The sequence below is a fragment of the Cynocephalus volans genome, chromosome 17 (assembly GCF_027409185.1).
Source record: "Cynocephalus volans isolate mCynVol1 chromosome 17, mCynVol1.pri, whole genome shotgun sequence".
NCBI classification, from domain to species: Eukaryota; Metazoa; Chordata; class Mammalia; order Dermoptera; family Cynocephalidae; genus Cynocephalus; species Cynocephalus volans.
The window spans coordinates 44063943-44089973 of record NC_084476.1 but is presented as its reverse complement, the minus strand read 5'-3'; the positions used below and the strand labels follow the sequence as shown (position 1 = coordinate 44089973).

At 39.2% G+C, this 26031-nt stretch overlaps 1 protein-coding gene across 1 annotated transcript in view; it reads right to left on the bottom strand.

Annotated features, from left to right (window-relative positions):
- Nucleotides 1-2884: 2884 nt before the first annotated feature.
- RIGI (RNA sensor RIG-I) overlaps nt 2885-26031 on the bottom strand; it is a 70519-nt gene continuing 47372 nt past the window's right edge. Inside the window, exons 15-18 of the mRNA XM_063082060.1 lie at nt 22544-22714; nt 21187-21338; nt 6723-6866; nt 2885-4906 (exon numbers count right to left, since the gene is read on the bottom strand). Of these exons, the coding sequence (XP_062938130.1) occupies nt 4610-4906; nt 6723-6866; nt 21187-21338; nt 22544-22714 (764 nt within the window). The 3' untranslated portion in view covers nt 2885-4609. The remainder of the gene's footprint in view (nt 4907-6722; nt 6867-21186; nt 21339-22543; nt 22715-26031) is intronic.

The following is a 26031-nucleotide window of genomic DNA, read 5'->3' as shown; positions in this document are numbered from 1 at the left end:
TTTAGCAGGGGATGTGGCCTGGTCATCACAACACCTGGGATCTAATCTTGTCTCTACCTCATGCCAGATTAGGGATTAAGACAGGTTATATAGCATCCCTGCCTTTGAGGTCCTGGAGATCCAATTTGCATTCATAAATAAAAATTGCAAACAGAATCCCATTGTCCAAAAAAAAAAAAAAAAAGCCTGTAACCCTCAAATTAGAGTCAGTCCTATGCATAAAACCACTAAGAAATGCTGAGAAAACAGACCTCTACCACCTTAGGTCTCCATTACTGAGCATCTGGAGAGCTGTCTAGCTCCTCACATTCAATAGTTGCTGTTATCTGAATGTTTGTGTCCACCGAAGAGTCATATGTTGAAATCTTAACCCCCAAGGTGGTGGTAGTAGGAGGTGGGGCCTTTGGAAGATGATTAGGTCATGGGGGAGGAGCCCTCATGAATAGGATTAGTGTCTTCTTTTAAAAGAGCCCCAAGAGAGACTCCTTACCTCTTCCACCATGGGAGGACACAGCAAGAAAGCACCATACTATATGAACCAGAAAGTGGGCCCTCACCAGACACCAAATCTGCCAGCACCTTTATCTTGGACTTCTGGCCTTCAGAACTATGGCAACTAAATTTCTGTTGTTTATAAGCCACCCAGTTATGGCATTTTGTTAAAGCAGCCTGATCAGACTAAGACAGTAGTTGTGAGAAACAGATTTTGGGGGCTATAATGTCTGGAATTGGGTTCCTTCACTTCTGGACTCTCCTCCTGTACCTCCAAATACACCCACCCTCTGTCCTTTTTGTTAACAAAGTATATTGGCCAGTGTCCCATCTTTGCCCACAACAAGGCTGAACAAACAAACTTCTTTTAACTGGTTTCTCAAGGCACCGGTCCTTTTACTCTCCAAATTAAAAATATGCTGCTCTTGCTGGTCCCAGTCCCTCCTTCCTCTGTATGGGATAACCATCTCCTTTGTTCTTATAGTTTTCCAAGTCCATTACTGCCTGATCCTTCCTAGGGAAAAAGAGGCATCCCCTTGGTGTCCAGTGAGTTAACTGGCAAACATTTAATGCAGCAAATAAATACATGCATCTTTGGCTATGGATGGCCTTCATGTGTGTATACACACCATGTTTTCATAGTGCATGGACAATAGTCTAGAGGAAAGATATATTAGTCATGACTCTTAGTTATGGCAGTAGAATCCCAACTCAAACTGGCTTAAATAAACAAATTGGCTCAAAGAACTTGAACAGTGGTGGCCATAGCCACAGGCTTGATTGGATCTTGTGACTCAAACCCAGGCCTTCTCCCCATCTTTTCTCCTCTCATCTTACCTTCCGCTGACCTCTGCAATGGAGTGGCCAATGGCCTCATTCTGGGTCCCTCCATGTGCCAGGGGATATGCCCACCAGCATCTCCGTGGTGATAGTTAATAATTTGTGATCTTAGAGATTTGTCTCCCAGTATTCCATAGGGTAAAAATATTGGGAGTTCCTAGTCACCTAAATGAAGAACCTTATTTTGGGCACAGTTTCCCTTTCAGAGCTATATTAGGACAGTGTGGAGTATCCTGCAGGGTTATGGTGAAGCAATGTAGAGCTACTTCTGAAAAATAGTAACCAAGGTTCTACTGGCTGTCTTCTTAGAAAATTGTTAAATGCCTTGACCACAGCAGAATTAACACCCAAGTATAGTTTTTGTTTACCCAGACAGACTAATTATCATGAACAAAGAGTATATAATTACAGCTGTTATAACACTTTTAAAAGTTTTCATCCCAAGAGTTGAAGTCCACATATTAAATACAGATTTGTTGAATGAAATTAGTAGTTTTATTCTGCGGGATAATAAAACAGTTACTGGCACAATTCTGAAGTAAATTTTCAAATTTGTTTCTGATTGTCTAGTCAGTATCCAGGGAAGATACATGCTATGGTGCTTCTACAGGATTTTAACTGTCCCGTGAATAAAAGGGTTCCAGGCTCAATAAACTGGGGAAGCTCTGGGTTAAATGAGTCTTATTACCACAGAATTACACAGTCAACCACAGTCCAAAAATATTAAATGGAAAATTCCAGAAATGTTTTAAATTGCATGCCATTCTGAGTATTGTTATAATTGCTCTATTTTATTATTAGTTGTCGTTAATCTCTTATGTGCCTAATTTATAAATTAAATTTTATCATAGATATGTATATATAAGAAAAAACATAATATATACAGGGTTTGGTACTACCCGCAGTTTCAGGCATCCAGTGACTGGGGCCCTGGAACATTTACCCCAAGGACAAGAGGGAACTATTGTAGTTGTGTAATAGGTTGTATCTGAACCACCTGAGCAACTTCAAAAAATACACATGGCTGCCAGGATGCTCTAATGGGGGCTGGGCACATGCCCATGAGAAAGACTCCCCCGTTGGTTCTGAAATGCAGCGTTTGATCTAGAAACCCAGTGACCAGCATTTGGGTGTCAGTAAGAATTTGCACTTCCTAAAACCCTACCTACTTCTATCTTTCATTTAATACATATTAACCAAGTGCCTACTCTGTTCCAGAATCTATGCCTGGCAATGGCTCTACTACATGTAAAAGTCAAACAAGGAAATTCTAAGTTTGTCTTGTTTCAGCTTTAGTCGGCCTTCTGTTGGCTGAAGAGAGGATGTTCACCTTCATTCAAATTTAACCATTTAGATAAAAAGTTCTTCAAAGAACTTTTCTCTTCTGAAACAGATTTCCAGTAGATGTTTTATACATCCTATTGGAGCTCTAAACAATAGCATCAAAAACAGGCAATCACATATAAAAAGAGATACTCTAATAAAATAGAGAATGAAAAAAGATCACCTCTCAGCAAATTGGTTTAAATAATCCATTTTTTATTGTGTCTTACTAAGAATACTACTAATAGTAACTATTATCAAGCAACTACTGTGTATCATGTACTTTTCATATGCTCTTTTAGTTAAAAACCCTCCACTGGCCCCTTAGAGTCTGGTATTATCTCTGTTTTACAAAGAAAAGCCAAAGAGAAGTTATGTAATTGGCAAGTTTCTCTGGCTCCCTGACAGCACTACTGTTCATCAGATCACATGGAAAGTGAGGGGGGTGTAGTGTGTCACCCCATTGATCTCCAGGGTGGATTTGGGTAGTATGAGTGGCTTAGGTGGTCTTCAAATAACCTTCAGGTATAAATAGGTGGTACTTGAAAAGGGTTACTACATTATTTCAAGTAATATGTTGAACATATTACTAACATTTTATGATCTTGGAGTTTTGCTTAAGCCATTAACAGTCCTGGTGAAATACAAACAACTAATCTGAATTCGTTTTAGGAAGATGCATAAATTACTATAGAGCCTACAAATTACTATAGCGCCTACCCTGAACTGAATACAAAATACATTAGCCTGGATGGAAATAACAAAACTCAGGCACTTGTCTCTATGTCTCGAAAACCCCAAAGTAAGCTCTCTGAAGCATCAGCAAACCTTGGTAAGTGGCACAGGAATGCCATTTGGATATATATTCTAATTTTTAAGAAGAAAGGACAGCCAAATTACATGGCCTCATCAGAATCATCCAGGGCACCTGAGAACAGACAGCTGAATATCAACCATTACTGGGAAACAACTTGAGATGACCATTCAAGGGAGCAATGGCACAGGTTAAGAAAAATTAATAGGGCAAGTACAATAACTAAAAGAGCAAAGATAACTTCTCAGGAAGTATTGTACCATTTTTATGCCTCCACTATTAAAAGCTGCCCACTCTAGAGTTTTAAGATTACCATACCACACATTGCTACATAGAGAACATGAGTATATATACATAAGTAGATATGAGCATACGCATTCATGTGATACGCGTGTGTATATGTGTATTGAACCCTTGGAATTATCAACACTTAAGGGTTCAGCAAAGAGGAGCCAATAAGAAAGACAGAACGAGAAGACATAGAGGCCAAGGGAGAATTTCAAGAAAGGAGTGCTCAACAGGGCTGAAAGCAAAGAGATCAAATAAGGAGAAGAACCAATAAGTGCCCGATGGATGTGGCAACCAGTCACTGGTAACCTTGAAAAGAACAATTTCAGTAGATTGTTAAGGACAAAAGCCCCTAGGTTAAAGAAAGAAAGGAAGGTATGGAAAAGCTTTCAACATTCCATTTACTGTTTCACTCACCCATCCCAGTGTGTACACTACTGTGGCTACTGTGTGTTTGCTGGCAGTTGGTTTTGAAGAGAAGGATAAAAACAGTAGGCTTTTTATTTTTTCCCAAGTATGAGTAGCCTTCAAAAGTTAATGGAAATAGTCGTATTGTCTTTTAATTCTATTAGTCCCACCAACTTTTTGAACTGCCCTCATACTATGATCTCTTGGCCTATAAAGTATTCAGTGTTGTGATTCATTCACTCATGCTTTGCACATCTGACATAGTACAAACTGTTGAAAACAATAAACAGAGGTGAAGTTAAGTAATAAATATTCAATGCAGGACAAGCCTTAGATAAAACATCTTCTGAATGGTACAAGTGATCCATTACTGTACCTACTGGTTTAATTTTTTCTTTACTCAAAGTCACCTGTACCCTGTAGCTGAAGATTGAGGCCCTGAAGTCATCTGGACATTTCTGCAGGATCAAACGGTATCTTCTCAAAATGAAAGTCTTTCCACTTTGAGTGCAGTGTCTGAATCCCAGTTGCAATATCCTCTACCACAAAACTTTCAATTTTTATAACTGGAATCTCAAAGGCCTTGTACTTCACATGGATTCCCCAGTCATGGTTGCAATCCTGTCCGGCACAGTATATCTTTGCTCTCTTCTCAAAATTCCCAAATTTCTTTGCATTGGGGTGTTTTTTACTCACAAAGCACTCCTTAAAAGCATCTCCAATCACAGTGTAATGGCATTCCTACAGATGAGGGGATCAAATATCACACAAAAGAACATTAGAACCAGTACGTAATTGTGATCAGAAAAAGAAAACTCCACAATAATCTGAGATGAAGAGCAGGTAGAATCTTACTTATTTAAAGTTGGGTAAAAAAGGAAAGATGGATTCATCTAAAGGATAGACTAGGATCTGTGTACCTGACCCCCTCATACAGGTGGGGTGGAGGTGCTAGTGAGACTATACCAGACACCTCATAGAGAGGAGGATTAAGAAGTTACCAGATAATCTAGTTTCTGAAGGTACTCTTTATTAATTCAGAAACAAAAGGGATATTTGTTGAAGATCTATGAAACCCAAGTTCACCAGCAACCCTGACAGGCATAATCCAAAGGATACAGGGAAGAACAACAGAGATCACTGTACATCTGAAGAGGGTCAGGGATTAATGTATCCAAAGGCCCCACCCACAGTCAACTGTAAACTGCACAGGAACAAATGCAGATCCAGCATCCCAGTCCCTCAGGAAAACACACAGTCTGAAAGGATCATTTTCAATAGAATAATCACGCAAATTGGAGCTTAAAGGACCTTCTACAGCAGGAAAAGCAGATTCATAAAGGTAAGAGAACTGAACAGTATCACTCCTAATATTCTTCCTGACCAAACAGTTGTACTGATTAGAGATTTCAGCTTTCTGTTGACCAAAAAGAACCTTAAAGCAGCAACTCATTTTCTGAGTCAGCCCAGCCAATCCACCCTGCCCTTCATTGGTGGCAAGAGAGTTACACCCAACTCTTTGAAGATTTTTCCAACAAGTTGGGAAAACAAAATAGGAAGAGAGAAGAAAAATCATGGAATCTCACCACTAAAATATTAATACATTTTGGTATATTTCCTCTAGTCTTCTTTTCTGTACAAAGGTAGGTTTCTTGGTTTTTTTCTTAACAGCAGTGATGGTGGTGTTGCTTCTATTGTATCACACAGCTATAGCAGCATATTTATAATTTCGTATTGTGGTTATTTTTTCCACTTTACCATTAGTTTGTAAGCCTTTCATTCTATTACATAAATTTCATAATCATTTTTAAAATAAACTTTACTTTGGAATAATTTCAGATTTACAGAAAAGTTACCAAGACACCCCAGAAAATTCCTGTATACCCTTCACCCAGTTTCCCTGAATGCTAATATCTTACATACCATAGTACATTTGTCAAAACTAAGAAATGAACTACACGTATTAGCTGAACTACAGATTTTACCACTCTTTCTACTAATATCCTTTATCTGTTCTAGGATCTAATCCAGGATACCACATTGCATTTAGCATAACCATTGTTTTTTTGTTTGTTTGTTTGTTTGTTTGTTTTTGTCTTTTTCGTGACCGGCACTCAGCCAGTGAGTGCACCGGCCATTCCTATATAGGATCCGAACCCACGGCGGGAGCGTCGCCGCGCTCCCAGCGCTGCACTCTCCCGAGTGCGCCACGGGCTCGGCCCCATAACCATTGTTTTTAATGGCTGTACGAGGGTACTTCAAAAAGTTCATGGAAAAAATAGAATTAAAAGATAATACAAATCTTTCCATGAACTTTTTGAAGGCCCCTCGTATAATATTTAAGTAGGAGGCCATGCAGCAATTTTTGAGGACTATTTCTTTATTATTGAACATTTAGGGTTTCTTTTTTGCTTTTTAGCTTTTTAAAATACACGGACCATGGCCATGATAGCAACAGAAACAATAGTATTCTTACTATAAATATTACACAAGTAGATGGTAAGCTTTAACTCATAATAAAAAATGACCAAGAGCTCTTTGTAAAAAGGCTCCTTACCTCCACCACTCTTATATCTGCTGTATAACATGCCAAGGCTTTGCACTTTCTGCAGAGCAGTTTTTTGTTTTCCTTATCAAGTACAGGTTTTGCTTTTTCTTGACTATCTCTGATGAATTTTTCATTCATCTGTATTTGGAGAATCTACATGCAAAAAGAAAAACCTCATAAATGGAATTTGAATATAACTAACATATCATGGGTTACATGTATACATAGATAGATGTACACATACATAAATATGCACACACACAAAAATATATAAATATGCACATACACATATGTAATCATTCATTTACAACTTTCATGAACATACACTACCTGGCTTTGTTTATAAAAATTACATAATTTCATTGGTTTTAACTCTTTATTAGGCAATGTTTAACTGACCTCCAATTAAGTCTTTCAATTTCATCATCAAAGAATCCCATAAAAGCACTAAAGATATCCATAAAATAGTCGAATCATGCTTTCTACTTTAGTGATTGTCAAAACTTTAAAAACCCTCTACAAATAGATATATAATATGAACTGACTATTTCACGTGCAATTACGCCCACTGTAGGCATAAACTCACTGAGTAGTAGGCAGAAGATCTCCTGCCACCTAAAATCTTTTCTTTTCCCTTCCAACCACAGAGAGTATTGCTGAATTACAGTAAAGTTAAATGTATGTATAGTGTGTGACTATATTCTATTTCAAAATTTAGGCCTTGGCTAAATACAACTAAGAATGCTAGACATTATATATGACATAAACATAAGATTCTGAAGGGGGAAGAGAGAAAGGCAGACCAGCTAGGAACCTTGGGACTCTAGGAACCACTTGGTGGTGAGTTCCCTGGGTTTTCTTTTCACCTGATATATCCCAGACTTAAGGCTGAAGAAGCTGGCAACCTGAAATGCCTATGGGTGCAAAAAGAAAGTCTCAATAAAACCATGCTCACCCCAGCCAAAGGACCAGGAAAGGGGTAGCCTAGCAAGATAGAAAACTTTTGGACAATAACTGCTCCACTTCAGCCAAACACCACAGAATAAAAAAAAAAGAAAGAAAACCCACCCATGCCAGCGCAGGCCAAGTGGAGAACCTGGACATCTACCTGGCAGAGCGGTAAGGAGACACACCAATATCCCCACCTGGGTGGTGTCAGAGAAGGCCAAGAAGGGAGCCAGGACTTTCAGCTCTGCTGACTGGTAATGTAGCCCTCTCCCTGTGGTGTCAGTGGAGACCACACTGGGGGGCCAGAACTCGTACCCCAATCCAGCAGTAATGAGGATCCTCCCCCACTGCTGGTATCAACAGAGACTGAGTGGGGAACCTGAGGCATAATCACCACCTTTGCCAGAGAGGTGTCAGAAGCCAGAGTTTCATAACATGTCTGGGTTTTATCAGACAAATCACACTTCATATCAAGAAACAGGAAAATCTCAACCTAATTAAAAAAGAAGACAGTGGATGCCAACATTGAGATGACAAAGACTTTTGAATTATCTGACAAAGCAAAGCAGCCATAATACAAATGCTTCAGTGAGCAATCATAAACACTTTTGAAACATGAAAAAATATAAAGGCTCAACAAAGAAACGGAAGACAAAAAAGAACCAGATGAAAATTTTAGAACTGAAAGATCCAAAAACTGAAATAAAAAGTACAGTGGATGGGTTCTACTGAAATGAAAGGACAAAGGAAAGAATCAGTGAAGTGGAAGACAGAATAAAAATTACCCAGTCTGAACAACAGAAAGAAAATAGACTGGGAGAAAAAAAAAAGAGCACAGCCTCAGGGGGGAAAAAAGGCATCTCACTGGAGTCCTGGAAGGAGAGGAGAAAGAAAACAGAGTTTACAAAGTGCTCAAAAAAGTAATGGCTGAACATTTCCCCCAAATTTAACAAGCAGCACAAACCTACAGATTCAAGAAGCTGAACAGACCTGAAACAGGATAAAACCAAAGAAATTTACTCCAAGACACATTATAATTAAACTTCTGAAAACTGAAGGCAAATAAAAAAATCTTGAAAGCAGCCAGAAACAAAATAATACACCTCACCAATAGGGGGAAAACAATAGGGAAACAAAAATTGACAATGGATTTCTCATCAGTAACCATGGAGGTCACAAGAAAGTGGCACAATATTTTTCAAATGCTCAAATAAAAGAATCATCACCCCAGAGCCCTATACCCAGCAAATATATCCTTCGAAAATGAAGGGGAAGTCAAGACATTCTCAGATGAAGGAAAACTAAGAGAATTTGTCACCAGCAGACCTACCCTAAAAGAACAGCTAAAATGTTTTCTAAGCAGAAGAAAATGATAAAAGAAGGACCACTGAAACACTCTTAGGGAAGAAAGAACATGTCAGTTTCCTCAACAGCATCTACGGAAGCATCTGCCTGTCCCACTGGTTTGTGGTGCCACCTCTCCTGTTTCACACTACACTTTCAAATGTTCCAGGTGGAGACAGACAGCCTAGATATAAATGCTATCCCTGCCACTTACCAGCTGTGCAATTTGGAACAAGTGCCTCAGTTTCCTCAAATACAAAATGGGAACAATGGCAGCATCTACTTCATGAACTGTCAAGAGGTAACATAAGTTTACAACTGGCCAGGCTCAGGACTGCCTGGCACAGGGTAAGTGCCTGTCAGTGTCAGCCTGGGTCTGTTAGGCTAGTCTTAGGCTATGAACCATGAAAATGTTAATGATGTTGGCTTGTCCTTTAGTACTAAGTAGGGCAATCCCCATTCTGTAGTTATTCTTCTAGAAATGTCATAGCTATTTTCATCTATTTATTCTTCTGTATAAACTCTGGACCATTTTATCAAGTTAAAAATATTTACTTTTATGGGTTGTGATAAATCTATAAGTGAATTTGGGGTGAATGCACATCTCTAAAATATTCAGTCATTCCATTTAAGAGCATGACATTTCTTTTCTTTTGTCTTAATTTACTTCCATATCTCCCAGTGAAATTTTTGTAGTTGTCCTTATTTATGTTTAAACTTTCCTTGTTAGGCCAGTAGAGGTAGTGGTTAGACAGATGGGCTCTACCAGCTTCCCCACTAACTAGCTGTGATATACTGGTACTGAAGCTCTTCGTGACTCAGTTTCCCTTCTATAAAATGAGCTAAGAAGCTATGCTGCATGGACTGCTGTGAGGCTGGGCTTGGTGAAGAGTCAGAATTCTACATTCATGAGTCGCAGTTACTGTCACCATGAATGGAAATCTCTCTCCCTCTTACATCTTCTAACTGGTTACTGATCATACACAGAGAATCTATTGATCCCTATACTACTTCAAATAAAATTTGGTTTATATTAGAAAAATTTAGACCTAAAATTTTTTATTAGAAAAACAGTCAAAATTTGTTTTCCCTCCTCCACTCCCTGTCCCATTCCACCTAAAATTATCTTGTTTTTGTAAAAATAGTGGGTGTTTATGTCTCCTCTTTTCAGTCCAACTTTTCACTACTGTAAAACTGTTACATTATGTGTGCTTATCCCATTATTTCCTTCACATAAATTTCTAAAATTGGAATTCCTGTTGCAGTGGATTGAATGCCCCCCCCCCAAAGTCATTGAAGCTTAATGCCCACTGTAACTATTAAAGGTGGGAAATCCGAGAGAGACCCAAGATCCACGGAGACTACATGCCCTGCGGTGCCAGCATGCAACCCAGCAAGCAGGTAGGCCTTGCCACCACTGCCCGACTCCATCCCCCGCCCAGCCAAGGGCACGCTAACCAGAGATGCACCTCCCCGGAGAAGCCCAAGACCCAAGGCAACCACGCACCGAGGCACTAGTGGGCAACTGAACAGACACTGAGGCAGCCATACCAAATTGGCAGACCCAGCAGCATCCTAGCCAGAGAATAGTGTCAAACCAGTGGACCGTGAAATCCCCAGCCACAATGACTAAACATCAAAGGAAAGATAACAGAAATATGAAAAATCAAGAAAGTATACCACCAAAGAGTAATAACTCTCCTGCCCTAGATCCTATAGAACAAGAAGCCCTTGAAATGTCTGACGAGGAATTTTGAGTGATAATTCTACTAAGGAAACTAAATGAGATACAAGAAAGCTCAGCTAGACAACACGATGAAATGAGGAAAAGTATACAGGACCTGAAAGAAGAAATGTACAAGGAAATCAATACCCTGAAAAAGAATGTAGCAGAGCTTGCCGAGCTGAAGAATCCATTCAACAAAATAAAAAACACAACAGAGAGTTTAACCAGGAGGCTTGCAGAAGTAGAAGAGACAACTTCTGACCTTGAAGATGGGCTGTTTGAAATAACACAGGCAGACAAAAAAAAGAAAAAAGAATTAAAAACATTGAAGAAAATCTAAGAATGATATCAGACAAACTTAAGTGCTCAAATATCCGAGTCATAGGTATTCCAGAAGGGGGGAAAAAAGGAGATTGCATTGAAAACATATTCAATAAAATAGTGGCAGAAAACTTCCCAGGTATAGGAAAAGACACAGATCTTCAAATTAAGAAAGCTCAAAGAACTCCAACTGTATTAAATCCAAAAAGGTCTTCTCCAAGACATTTTATAGTCAAATTGGCAAAACTCAAAGACAAAGAGAGAATCTTAAAAGCTGCAAGAGAGAAGCATCAAATCACCTATAAAGGAGCCCCAATCAGACTAACATCAGACTTTTCATCACAAACCCTAAAAGGCAGAAAGGAAGGGGATGATTTATTCAAAATACTAAAAGACAGACATTGCCAGCCAAGAATACTCTACCCCACAAGGCTATCCTTCGGAAATGAAGGGCAAATAGTATATTTCTCAGATAAACAAAAACTGCAAGAGTTCACTACTCAACCACCCTTACAAGAACTTATCAAGGGAGTCCTGTGTTTGATACCTGAAAAATAACTACCACTGCCATAAAAACTCAAGAAAAATTAAAGCCCACTAGTAAAATAAAAATGCCAACAATGAAGAGAAAAAAAAAAGTTTATCTACAACCCAAGGAACCAATAAATACAGAAGACAAACAGTAAATCAGAAAGAAAGGGAAAAAAACACTTAACACATCCAAACAAAAATCAATAAAATGCTAGGAGTAAATCAACACTTTCCAATAACAACTCTTAATGTCAAAGGATTAAATTCCCCAATCAAGAGACACAGACTGGCTGACTGGATTAAAAAAGAGGACCCAACTATATGCTGCCTACAAGAGACCCACCTCACCTATAAAGACTCACACAGACTAAGAGTGAAAGGAGGGAGAAAGATTTACCATACAAACAGAAATGAAAAATGAGCTGGACTAGCTATTTTAATATCTGATAAAATAGACTTTAAACTAAAAACCATAAAAAGAGACAATGAGGGATACTACATAATCATAAAAGGATTGATCCATCAAGAAGATATAACAATCATAAATATATACACACCCAATGTCAGAGCAGCCAGATTTATAAAGCAAACTCTATTAGACCTAAAGAAGGAAATAGACACTAATACCATAATAGCAGGGGACCTGAACACCCCACTGTCAATATTGGACTGATCATCTAGGCCAAGAATCAGCAGAGAAACACAAGATCTAAACAACACTCTAGACCAACTGGACTTGGCAGATATCTACAGAACATTTCATGCAACAACCTCAGAATATTCATTCTTCTCATCAGCACATGGATCATTCTCCAGGATAGATCACATGTTAGGTCACAAATCAAGTCTCAATAAATTCAAAAACATTGGAATTATCCCATGTATTTTTTCAGACCACAATGGATTAAAATTAGAAATCAATAACAAATGAAATTCTAGAAACTATACAAACACATGGAAATTAAACAGCATTCTACTTAATGACATATGGGTCCAAGAAGAAATCAAACAGGAAATCAAAAATTTATTGAAACTAATGAAAACAATGATACATCATACCAAAATCTGTGGAATACTGCAAAGCAGTACTAGGGGGGAAACTTATCACATTAAATGTTTACTTCAGAAGAATGGAAAGATGGCAAATGAACACGCAAATACTTCACCTTAAAGAACAAGAAAAACAAGAACAATCCAAACCCAAAGATAGCAGATGGAAAGAAATCATTAAGATCAGAGCAGAACTTAATGAAATTGAAACCCAAAAAATGATACAAAAGATCAATGAATTAAAAAGTCAGTTTTTTGAAAAGATAAATAAAATTGACAAACCATTCGCATGGCTAACTAAAAAAAGAAGAAAGGAAACCCAAATAACAAAAATTAGAAATGGAAAAGGTGATATTACAACTGATACCTCTGAAATACAAGGAATCATTCAAGACTACTATAAACAACTATATGTGAACAGATTTTAAAATCTGGAGGAAATGAATAAATTTCTGGACACACACAAACTACCAAAACTGAGTCAAGAAGATGTGGAAAAACTGAGCAGACCAATAACAATAAAAGAGATTGAAGCTGTTATCAGAAGGTTCCCAACAAAGAAAAGCCCAGGACCAGATGGATTCACAGCAGAATTCTACCAAACATTCAAAGAGGAATTGACACCAATTCTCTACAAACTATTCCACAAGATTGAAACAGAGGCAATTCTCCAAAATTCATTCTATGATGCAAACATCATCCTGATACTAAAACCAGGTAGAGATACAACTAAAAAAGAAAACTACAGGCCAATATCCTTGATGAATACAGATGCAAAAATCTTCAATAAAATACTAGCTAACAGAATACAGCAACACATATGAAAATTATACACCATGATCAAGTGGGATTCTTCCCAGGGATGCAAGGTTGGTTCAACATACACAAATCAATAAATGTGATACACCATATCAATAAAATCAAACACAAGGACCATATGATCATCTCTATAGATGCTGAAAAAGCATTGGATAAAATTCAGCACTCATTCATGATAAAGACTCTCTATAAGGTATAGATGGAAAGTATCTCAACATAATTAAAGCCATATATGACAAACCCACTGCCAATATCATCTTGAATGGGGAAAAGCTGAAAGCTTTTCCTTTAAGAACAGGAACTAGACAAGGATGCCCACTCTCACCACTCCTATTTAACATAGTATTGGAAGTACTAGCCAGAGCAATCAGAGAAGAGAAGGAAATAAAGGGCATCCAGATTGGGAAAGATGAAGTCAAACTGTACCTGTTTGCAGATGACATGATCCTATATATCGAACAGCCTAAAACCTCTACAAAAAAAACTCTTGGAATTGATAAATGATTTCAGCACAGTAGCAGGATACAAAATCAACACACAAAAATCAGTAGCATTTCTATTCTCCAATAGTGAACTTGCAGCAACAGAAATCAAGAAAGCTTACACATTTACAATAGCCACTAAAAAAATAAAATACTTAGGAATAGAGTTAACCAAGGATGTGAAAAATCTCTGTAACAAGAACTACTAACCACTGCTGAGAGAAATTAAAGAGGACACAAGAAAATGGAAAGATATCCCATGCTCTTGGATTGGAAGAATCAACATTGTGAAAATGTCCATACTACCCAAAGTGATATACAAATTCAATGCAATCCCCATCAAAATTCCAATGACATTTTTCTCAGAAATCGAAAAAACTATCCAGACATTTATATGGAATAACAAAAGACCATGCATAGTCAAAGCAATTCGGAGCAAAAAAAATAAAGCTGGAGGCATAACACTACCTGACTTTAAACTATACTACAAAGCTATAATAACCGAAACAGCATGTACTGGCATAAAAACAGACACACTGATCAATGGAATAGAATAGAGAATCCAGAAATGAACCGACACACTTACAGCCATCTGATCTTTGACAAAGACACCAAGCCTATTCACTGGGGAAGAGACTGCCTCTTCAGCAAATAGTGCTGGGATACTGGATATCCATATGCAGGAGAATAAAACTGACCCATACCTCTCACCATATACTAAAATCAACTCAAAATGGATTAAAGAATTAAATATACACCCTGAAACAATAAAACTTCTTAAAGAAAACATAGGAGAAACACTTCAGGAAATAGGACTGGGCACATATTTCATGAATATGACCCCAAAAGCACGGGCAACCAAAGGAAAAATAAATAAATGGGATTATGTCAAACTAAAAAGCTTCTGTACAGCAAAAGAAACAAGAGAGTTAAAAGACAACCAACAGAGTGGGAGAAAATATTTGCAAAATTTACATCTGAGAAAGGATTAATATCCAGAATATACAAAGAACTGAAACAACTTTATAACAAAAAAACAACCCAATTAAAAACTGGGTAAAAGAGCTAAATAGGCATTTCTCAAAGGAAGATATACAAATGGCCAACAGACACATGAAAAAATGCTCAACATCACTCAGCATTTAGGAAATGCAAATCAAAACCACACGGAGATACCATCTCACCCCAGTTAGGATGGCTAATATCCAAAAGACTACGAATGATAAATGCTGGCAAGGTTGCGGAGAAAAAGGAAGTCTCATACATTGTTGGTGGGACTGAAAAATGGTGCAGCCTCTACGGAAAAGGGTATGGAGGTTTCTCAAACAATTGTAGATAGATCTACCATATGACCCAGCTATCCCACTGCTGGGAATAAACCCAGAGGAATGGAAATCATCATGTCGAAGGTATACATGTTCTCCAATGTTCATTGCAGCACTATTTACAATAGCTAAGAGTTGGAACCAGCCCAAATGTCCATCATCAGATGAGTGGATACGGAAAATGTGGTACATCTACACAATGGAATACTACTCAGCTATAAAAACGAATGAAATATTGCCATTTGCAACAACATGGATGGACCTAGAGAGAATTATATTAAGTGAAATGAGTCAGGCACAGAAAGAGAAATATCACATGTTCTCACTTATTTGTGGGAGCTAAAAATAAATAAATAAATACACAAATAATGGCGGGGGGAGGGAAGAAGACACAATAATTACAATTCCTTGAAGTTGATATGACAAGCAAACAGAAAGGAGATTGTGGGGAGGGAGGGGGGAGAGGAAGGAGGGAGGAAGGTTTTGGTAATGGGCCACAATAATCAACCACATTGTATATTGACAAAATAAAATAAAACTAAAAAAAAAAAGGTGAGAAATCCTATTATGGTAATTGAAAGGCGGGGCCTTGAATAGGTGATTAGATTTTAGGACAATGCCCTAGTGAGTGGATTAATAATGGTGGTCATGGGCATATTGCTGAGAGCTTCAAAAGCAGGGCATGTGAGAATCTCTCTCTGCTCCACCAGTCTGCCACATAAGATCCCTGGGTCACTATCACAACAACAAGGCTTTTACCAGATGTTTTCCCTGGACTTTGGACTTCCTAGCCTCCAAAACTGTAAGTAATAATTTTTTCTTATAAATTACCCAGTTCCAAGTATTTTTTTAATAAGCAACAGAAACAGACTAATACAGAAAATTGGTACTAGAGAAGTGGGGTGTTGCTTATAACCGATACTTGAAAATGTGGAAGCAGCTTTGGAACTGGTTAATGGGCAAAGGCTGGAAGAATTTGAAGGAGCAGGCCAGAAAAAGCCTAGCTGCTGGTGGGAGTTTAGAACACAAGAAAACCAGGGAAAGCTTGGAACTTATTGGAGACTGGGTAAATGGTGGTGAGCAGACCGCTGACAGAAATACGGACAGTACAGACCATTCTAAGGAGGTCTCAGATCGAAGTGAAAAGCATCTTATTGGAAACTGGGCAAAGATCACCCTTGCTATGAACTTGCAAGAAACTCGGCCGCATTCTGTTCATGCCCAAAAGTTTTGTGGAGTGTGGAACTGTAAGGTGCTAACCCAGGGTATTCAGTGGAAGAAATTTCTAAGCAGCAAAGCATTCAGGAAGCTGCACGGCTACTTGCAACAGCTTATGCTGAGTTATGGCAACAAAGGCATGATGAAAAGCTGGAATTTAAAAGGGAAGCAGAGTGTAAAGATTGAGAATATTTGCAGCCTGGCCATGTGGTACAGAAGCAGAGAGCATTTTCAGAAGAAAAATGCAATGGTGCAACCCAGTGATCCTTTGCTAATGAGATTAGTACAGAAGAAAGGGATTATTAAGAGAAGGGGAAAAAGGCCCTGAAGGCATTTAGAAGTCTCTGGACCCAACCCTTCCATTACAGGCCAAGAGGCCCAAGGAGACAGAATGGTCTCAGGCACAGGTCCAAAGCACCATCCACAGGTTCACTGCCCAGGGCCACCTTGGGAAGCTGCTCCTTACACCAGTACCTTAGCTAATTTGGCTGCTCCAGCTGTGGCTAAATTGGCCCCAGGTGTGACTGGACCTGCAGCTTTAGAAGACACAAGCCAGAAGCCTTGGCAGCATCCATGTGGTATTAGGTCTGCAGCCTCACAGAATTCCAGAGCTGTGGAGCCTTGGGAGCCTCCACCTCAATTTCAAAGGATGTACGTAAACATCTGGGGACTCAGGAAGAGATCTGTTGCAGGGGCGGAATCACCACAGACAGCCTTCACTAGAGCAATGCCGAGCAGAAATGTGGGGTCGGAGTTATAGCAGAAAACTCCCACCAGTGACATGTTTAGTAGAGCCATGAGAGTGGGACCACCATGGAGACTCCAGAACTGTAGATATACCAGCACAGGACATCATCCTGCAGGAGCTGAAGCATGGCTGGAGACCAGAAAACCACAGAAGCAGAACTGCCCAAGGACTTCATGCAGAGGACATCAAACACAGTCAAAGTACATGATTTGCTTTGAGATTTAATGCCTGCCCTGCTGGATTTCAGACTTGTTGGGACAGGGTTACACCTTTCTTTTGGCCTATTTCTCCCTATGTACCTTATACTTGTCGCACTGTTGTATTTTGGAAGAAGATAACTTGTTTTGATTTCACAGATGGGACTCTGAACTTTGGACTTTTGAATTGAAACAAGTTAAGACTTGGGGGATGAAATGAATGTATTTGTAAGTGAAAAGAACATGAGTTTGGGGGAACTGGGGAGGAATACAGTGGATTGAATGGTACCCCAAAGTCACTGAAGCTTAATCCCCACTGTAACTGTTGAGGGTGGAAAATCTTATTACGGTAATTAAAAGTGGGGCCTTGAAGAGAGGATTAGATTCTAGGACCATGCCCACGGGCATGGTGCTGATGGCTTTAAAAGGAGAGCACGTGAGATTCTAGGACCATGCCCATGGGCATAGTGCTGAGGGCTCTAAAAGGAGAGCATGTGAGACTCTAGAAACATGCCCATGGACATGGTGCTGAGGGCTTTAAAAGGAAAGCATGAGTCTCTTTCTCTCTGATCTGCCATTCTGCCATGTGAGATCCCTGGGTCACTGTCACCACCAATAAGGCCTTCTCCAGATATGTTCCCTGGACTTTGGAATTCCCAGCCTCTCAAACTATAAGCAATATTGTTTTCTTACAAATTAGCCATTTCCAGGTATTTTGTTATAAACGACAGGAATGGACTTAATACACCTGTGTTACATGATACATATTTCCCTATGAGCTATTAAAATTTTAATTTTCTTTTTTCAGTAGGTTCTAATCATTAATTGAGGCAAGCTCAGAGTTGGGAGAATGTGATAGGAAAGAAGGTAAAAATACAAACTTGCCCCTTGGACATCAATTTTTTTTTGAATTCACTTATATCTAGTGGTATTCAATTACATACTAAATTTCAATTAAATACTAATAATCTCAAGTATTTTAAGTGTTACTATAAGCAATAGATAAAAATTATAATAAGGCAAAACTATTACTGGTAGACTTAAAACTAAGTAAAAATCAATAACTGGAGAAAGAGGCTCGACCAAAGTTATAAGTTAAGTCAATAGCACACTGCCCTCCCTTCCAATCTGTGGTTGAAAGATGCCTACCTCCCACACAGAAGTGGAAAAAAGCAAAACCACCGAACCCCAGTTGTGTACGATCATGGGTACACATCATGTAAGAAGTTCTCTGTTCAAAATGAGCTTTGTTTTACCCCCATCTGTTCTCTGTTTCATAAAGAAGGGGAAAAAAGCAGACTTCCACATTTTATTCCAGATAACCCTTCACAACCAGAACTCTCAAAAATACCCTTCATACCTTAATTCCTCCAGAATAAAATATTGCCAAATCCTGAAGCTTCAATCATGGAAATTAGTTCTTGGATACCTCTGGACCATCTACCTGCTAAGATGACTGCAGAGTACCCAGAGAATTCCACAGGGGCTACACACAACAGACAAGGCCCTGGAGCTTGGGAAGAAAGTGCAGCCTCTTTGTTCCCCCCTCTCCTTTTCCACCCACTTGCAGATTGTCCTAAAGAGCTGTATACTTTTTCCCTCTCTTCTACACAGTTTCTTTCTTCCATTAAAGCCAATATACAGGGACCAGAGTGCTTGTATTAGTTCTTTTCTGTTGCTATAATAGAATACCTGAAACTGGGTAATTTAGAAAGAACAGAGGTTTATTTGGCTAACAATTCTGGGACAGCTGCATTTGGCTCAGGCTTGAGGCTGCTTCTACTCATGGCAGGCAGACAGACAGCAGGTACAAGCACATCACATGGCGAGAAGAAGCAAGGGGGGGTGGTGCCAGGGTCCTTTAAACGGCTTTAATGGGAAATAACAGAGTGAGAACTCACTACCCCCACACCCCAGGGACAGCATTAATTCATTCAAAAGGGATCTGCTCCCATGACCCAAACAGCTCCCAACGCTGCCACATTGGGGATAAGATTTCCACATGAGCTTTGGGGGGACAACACATCCCAACTCTATCAGTGCTCAGATCCAACCCCCATGCCCTTATCAAAATACCACAGAAGGGGATCTAACCCCAACAACCATAATTCCTTTTAGCTTTAAGAATATAACATTTCCCTACCTCATTATATTTCTACTAAGCCTTTGAAAGCAAAGCTTTCCCTTAAACAGAGCAGCTGGGCTGATCACCTATGATAAGACAGGGATGTCACCAAAAGTCTGGGCTCCCAGCTGCCATGGAATTACCAATAACTCCCAGCTCCACTTGTTCTGGGCTCTCTTGTTCTTTACCATTACACCTGTCTTCTATCTATGGGTGTTAGGGGACCCCCAAATGCTATCAAAGTGCCTAATTCAACCCCACTCCTTGTCTTGATGTGCTGGTTACAAAACAATGTCTATGTCTGGTCCAGCCTCCTTCTTCCTCAATAGACTTTTACTCTGTCACTTCGGTCACATATGAGTCTAAGTAGCTTGTCACCCAGTGGAGGAGGTAAAAATTATTCCATGGTTATTGAGACTCAATATGATTTTTAAGCCTTGACTGGCAACATCATTATATTCAACAAAATGCAGAGGTGGTGCAGTAAAACTAAGGAAGGAACTAAAGAATTTCCCTACAATTCTCACTGAAAATGTAGAAGCAATGGTTTTAGATACCTTCATTCTCCAAACTTTAGGAAGAAATGTTTTTTTAAATGAGTAAACACTGACATAAAGTTGTAATTTTGTCCTAAAAAAGTGTTAATTTGCTTTAGATCATTGCTTCTCAGTACTTTTTGGAGCACAGAGATTATGACTTTTTAAAATTACGGACACTACAGAGTTGTTCTACTGAATGGTAAGGCTCATCTTCATGAACTTGAACTATGCCTCATTCCTCTGTCCAATAACAACTCTCCTTTTCTGAGCAGTTGTTTTACATGAGGCACTGGTCTAAGCAATGCATACATCTCATTTTATCTTCACAACTGCCCTGTGAATTAAATACCGTTATTTTCCCAACTTTACAAATGAGGAGATTATTTAAAAGACAGAGCAAATACCTGAGGTCACACATCTTGTTAGTGGCAGAATGGGATTTGAACTACGGATTCTAGTGTTAAAGCTCTCTCTGAGCCCTGCAGTGTTCAATGCTTCCAGAGATTCTGAGATGAAAATCTCTGCAAAGCGTCCAGAAAAAGTGTTAGCATGCATGCAAGCGAGTGTGTGTGTGTGTTTCTTGACTTTCTCCAATCTGATTTCATGCTTCTGTGTTATAAAGGAAATTACAAAATAATGAAGGTCATTACCAAGAGGCTGATTTGAATAGGTGTACCACTCCAAGTTATACATTATTGTCTATAGCTACAATAGGCATTCCAACACCTGCACAGTGACCTGGGAGATTTTCTCCAAGGACTGACTTTCGCTGGGCAAGAGAGAGAGACATGTGAGGAAGAGACTAACGAGATCTCTGCCCTGCAGTGTTAAGGTGTAGCCTTCAAGATGGACTGTCAACTTAAGAGCAATTCTAGCTCAGTTTGCCTTTTAGATCTAAAAACATAACTTCATATTTCAGCAATAATAAAGTATATTTTAATCTTATTGACACAAACAGAATGAATTTGATGTTTACTGCAGGATAAAACCATTATTCTAGTACACACTGAGCGATATGATAAAAGGCACCAACCATGCTCACTTTCCCTGTTTGTTATTCATAGTCAGATTCTGAAAGAATAACACAGATGAAAACTTACCTTTTCTTTAAATACTTCTTCGTCCCATCTCTGAAGGCTTAAAATGGAATCGTTCATCATTTTCTCTTTGTACATGTTTATTTTTTCTTTCTCAATTACATAAGCATTACTAGTCAGAAGAATGCACTTGCTACCTCTTGCTCTTCCTCTGCCTATCAGAAAATAAATATTTCATTTGTCATCTTTGACTTAAAACTCTAACACAACCTGAGAATACGTAAACAAAGGGATAGAAGTATTCCTGAAATTCAACTTTGGCTCACTGGATTCTGCTTTCTAGGGAAGTGAGCTGTTAAAAGTAGACTCAAATGTAGGTGTGCACCTGCATGTTAAACATGTGAATAAACTAGTAGGCTCACCTTAGACTGGCTTTCTCAGGGTATCCATCAATGCAATGTGATCGGACAGTCTTATTATCAGAAACACTGCTTTATAAATATTCCAACATAAACCCTCAGTATGAAGTATAAAGGCTCTACAATGAATAATAAACATATCCTCCCTCAAGAGTCTTCTAGGCAATGGGAAAATGAAATATGTTCACAACCACCAGAACATAGGTGGAAAATTATAAGGACTATTACAAAGATAGATATAAAGGGTTATGGACATTCATAAGAGAGATTATTGCCAGCTGGGGGAATTAGGGTCAGGTGATATGGTGGAAGGGGAAAAGGTACAAGGAAAGAGTAGCAATACATGAGTAATTCCTTCAAAAAGCAATAAATGATAAAGTCAGTTTGGCTGAAGTAGATAATGAACAAAAGGGAAGAATGGGAAATAAGGTTAAAAAGATAAGTGGGTGCCAAATGTTGAAAACTCTTTAACATCAAGCAAATTGGGGAACCACTGGAGTGTCTATACAGGGAAGTGACATGCTCAGAGTTGTTTTTCAGGAAAAGTAATGTGGCAGCTATTCTTATGGAAATTGGAAAAAGGAGAGGAGACTAGTTAGGAGACCATCTTGTCCAGGTAAGACAGAAAAACTCTCGGGTATCTCTTCTGGAATACAAGGAGCCCACCAGCACCACAAGCACAACCATGAAAGGTCCACATGTTGACTAGCAAATCCTCAATCCAAGTTGGAATCATCCTTCCAGAAATGTCAGTCAGTGATAGGCAAGAAAGCAGTATTATTGTGATCAAAACTGGGTACATGTTAGTGGACAAAACTGTAACCAACCAATCTTGACCAAGTAAGTCACTTCTAGGGCCAATGATACCAGAGTCCACTGTGCCTGCCACTGGTCACATACTCAACCCTGGCTCAGTAAAGGCGAAAGGCCAGAATGATAGACATACCCACAAATCAGATAAAATGGAAGCCATATAGGAATGGCACCAAAGCTCCTCTTACCTCTGGTTTGGATCATTTTGATGACGTTGCCCACATACTCATACAGGATGACCAGATTGCACTGAGCAATGTCAATGCCTTCATCAGCAACCGAGGTGGCAATCAGGATCTTGTTATCTCCGTTGGTTCTGAACGTGTCCAATACACACTTCTGTGCTGGGAGGGTCATTCCTGTGTCAGAGTAAGAGTGCATTATAAAACTCACTAAAGAGAGACTTTCTCCTTGAAAAAATAGCTACTAACTATGGAATGATTATTACATGTAAAAATATCCACAGCAAATACTCAAACCTTTACATGTATATAGGGGTTTACAGTGGTAAGTGCTTTACAACAACCCTAGGCAGTAAGGTCTATTCCTATGCCTGTTTTAGAGAGGGCATTTAGGGTGGCCTCTAACAGCTTGAACTCTGCCATAAGACTGCCTGAGTTCAAATCTCAGCTTTGGCACTTACTACTTATGTAGCTTCAGCCATGTTATCCCAAAACAAATATGGAGTATTTTGTAAATAAATCTACAGCTAATACTCACATCTTTACATATATATAGGGGTTTACAGCTGACTAAACATTTTCACATCTACTCTTCACAAAGCGTTTTTAGGTCAATGGGGCAAGTGTTATGATTCCCCTTATAGATTAGGGCCTTAAGGTTCCAGAGGTGTGGTAAACTGACAGGCTAGCAAGCGGCAGTGAGGCCTTGACCTTAAGTCTAGGACCCAAACAGTGTGCACTATTGGGGTGTCAGCATCCCCTCCCACTCCTGTTCTCTAAGAATCCTTCCCTGCCACACCCACAGGGGTAAAACCCTGGATAGCTACAGTTACACAATGTTTGTCTATGAAAGAGACAAAGCTATCTGTTCACGAAGCCCTGTATCTTTCTTCTGCTGGGTACACAGCTAAATCACACTTCCCAGCCTCCCTTGCAGTTAGGCGGGGCTTTGTGACTTAATTCTCATTGGTGGCATGTAGGCAGAAGTAATGCATGTCTCTTCCAAACCTGACCCCTAAAAATTGTCCATGATCTTGTTATTCTCATCAGTGGACTGGATAAGGTCACAGTGGAGGACTCTGAGATCTCCTGGGATGGCAGGAGTCATACAAGGAATGAGCCTGGGTCCCTAAGTGAGTGGAGGTGTGTGGAAGAGAGCCCCCAGCTCCTCCTATCTATACTTGGACTGTGATTAAGCAAGCAATAACCTTATTTGTTACATGCCTGAGATTGTGGGGTTGTCTGTTGGAGCAACTAGGTTACCCTGACTTATAAAGAGACTGTTCCCCTGTCTGGAGCTACTGGATTGAAATACGCATTTGAACCATGTTGGGCAAGATTTTCCCTCTTGGAATCTGAAATTGGGATTTGGAGACAGGTAGTAAATGGAGAAGGTGTGGAGTAGTCATGAGTGGAGAAGCAAAAGAGCAACCTGTAAAGGGAAAAGAATGAAGCAGATCTGCAAGATTCAGGTGACTTTCCAGTCTCAGTTACAATTGTCCATGAAGCCCAAGTGTACTTCCTGATCATGGGTTATGTGGAGCCCTGATTATCCTTGCAGCCAGCCCTACATATCCTTGGACTAGCCTAGGTGGGTTTCTATTAATTGGGGGAAGGAAAGGATCTTGACTAAGAGAGCCACATACTGCCTTCTAATATCCTATAATCTTGGAGGCTAAATTTAAATTGTCTGAATACAGAGTGAAGTGAGGACTTAATCATCAGCCAGTTCGTGTGATCATGACAAACACCCAAAATAGTGGCTCAAAGAATATGCACACCAAAGGTTAAACTTTATGGGTCTCAAAGACCCATCTACATTTATGTATTAGTTGAATCACTTCTGCTCTCCACTTCACTCTTACAGGGCAGACCTGTAGAGGATTCTTAAAGCATATGTACCTCACAGGGCCTGGCTTTCCAAAGCCCTGCAGTTTTAAATATTGACCTTGCAGAGGACTGGAAATTTTCCTCAGGCTATAAAGTCTCTGGTGTAAGACAAAGATTTGTGGCACAGCAAGGTTTCTTGCTCAAGGACAGACAGGTTACTGCTTGATATGTGTAGATACTGGAAAATTGTGGAGGGAGAAGGAATGTTTGCTAAGATCAAGCTGCTGTTGACAGGACCACTTAATTGTCTACTGGAATGTCATCTGGCTTGTTTCACTGAAAGTTACCAGCCTATATTGTTAAACTATAATCCCACCTATGTTCTCTTCCTATAACTTCCTGGTCTGGAAAATAAATGCAGGAAGAGAACCCAATTCATGGTTAATTTCCCAAGGAAGGGATGCCTCTCACTGGAGCATTCCCAAGGGAAGTTAACCACTTCGGGGTCTCTCACTGCTCAGAAGAGATGGGCTTTGAGTAATCCTTTGCATCTCTGTCACCCAGGGGAAGTGGGGTGACAAAACTGTGGGGGGCAAAGCAACACAAAGCAACACAGACTCACCTCAGACAGGTAGAGAAAGGTACCCTCCTTTACCTAGCTGGCAGTGGGCTCTCAGAGTTTGTAGAAACATCTTTTGTAGTTTATGAATTATTTATAATTCAAAGTCATGAAAATTAAAGTGCAGCCATTTTTGGTTTTAGAAAATACATTGTGGACCACTATATAAATGGTCTGTATGTGAACAGCTAATATTTAACATATGCTGAGCACTCACCATATGCCACGCACTGTTCTAAGCCAAGAGTTGGCAAACTTTTTCTGTAAAGGGTCAGATGGTAAATATTTTAGTCTCTGTGGGCGATACTGTTGCAACCACTCCACATCACCTAATGCGTGATCATAGCGTGAGAGCAGCCACAGACAACACATGAATGAATGAGCATGACTGTGTTCCAATACAATTTTTTTATTGACACTGAAATTTGGATTTCATATACGTTTTACATGCCATGAAATATTCTTTTGATTTTTTTTTCAACTGCTTAAAAATGCAAAAGTCATTCTTAGCAAGGGTTATATTTTTAAAAGGCAGTAAAAAAAATAAAAAATTTAAAAAGGCAGTAAACCAAATTTTGCTATTCCCATTATCCCTATGAGCTAAATGCTATTATCATTCTTCCATTTGACAGATGAGAAAAGTAAGCTATAAAGAGGTTTAAGTAACCTGCTTCTTCAAAATAGGAAATCAAGAAAGGGAAACAGAAAAGGAAATTTGGACACATTCACACTTAGCAAACTAAATTTTTGCTTTTTTACCTGAAGCTTTTTGTAAAAGCTCACAAACAACTTTTCTAATTTTTAGTGAAAGGAAGAGGAGCAGACCAGAATAAAATTCAACCAAAATCATTTTAATTCCCTAGTAAATTAAGTTTAACTCATTTGGTATAGAGTTCACACTGATATACTGAGAAAAAGAATTTCAGTGTTCACCTCAGAGCTAGTATAATTTACAAAATTTCCAAATTTTTCTAATATACTACCAAAATCTTTTTTCTTTTTTTTTTTGGCAGCTGGCTGGTAAAAGGATCTAAACCCTTGACTT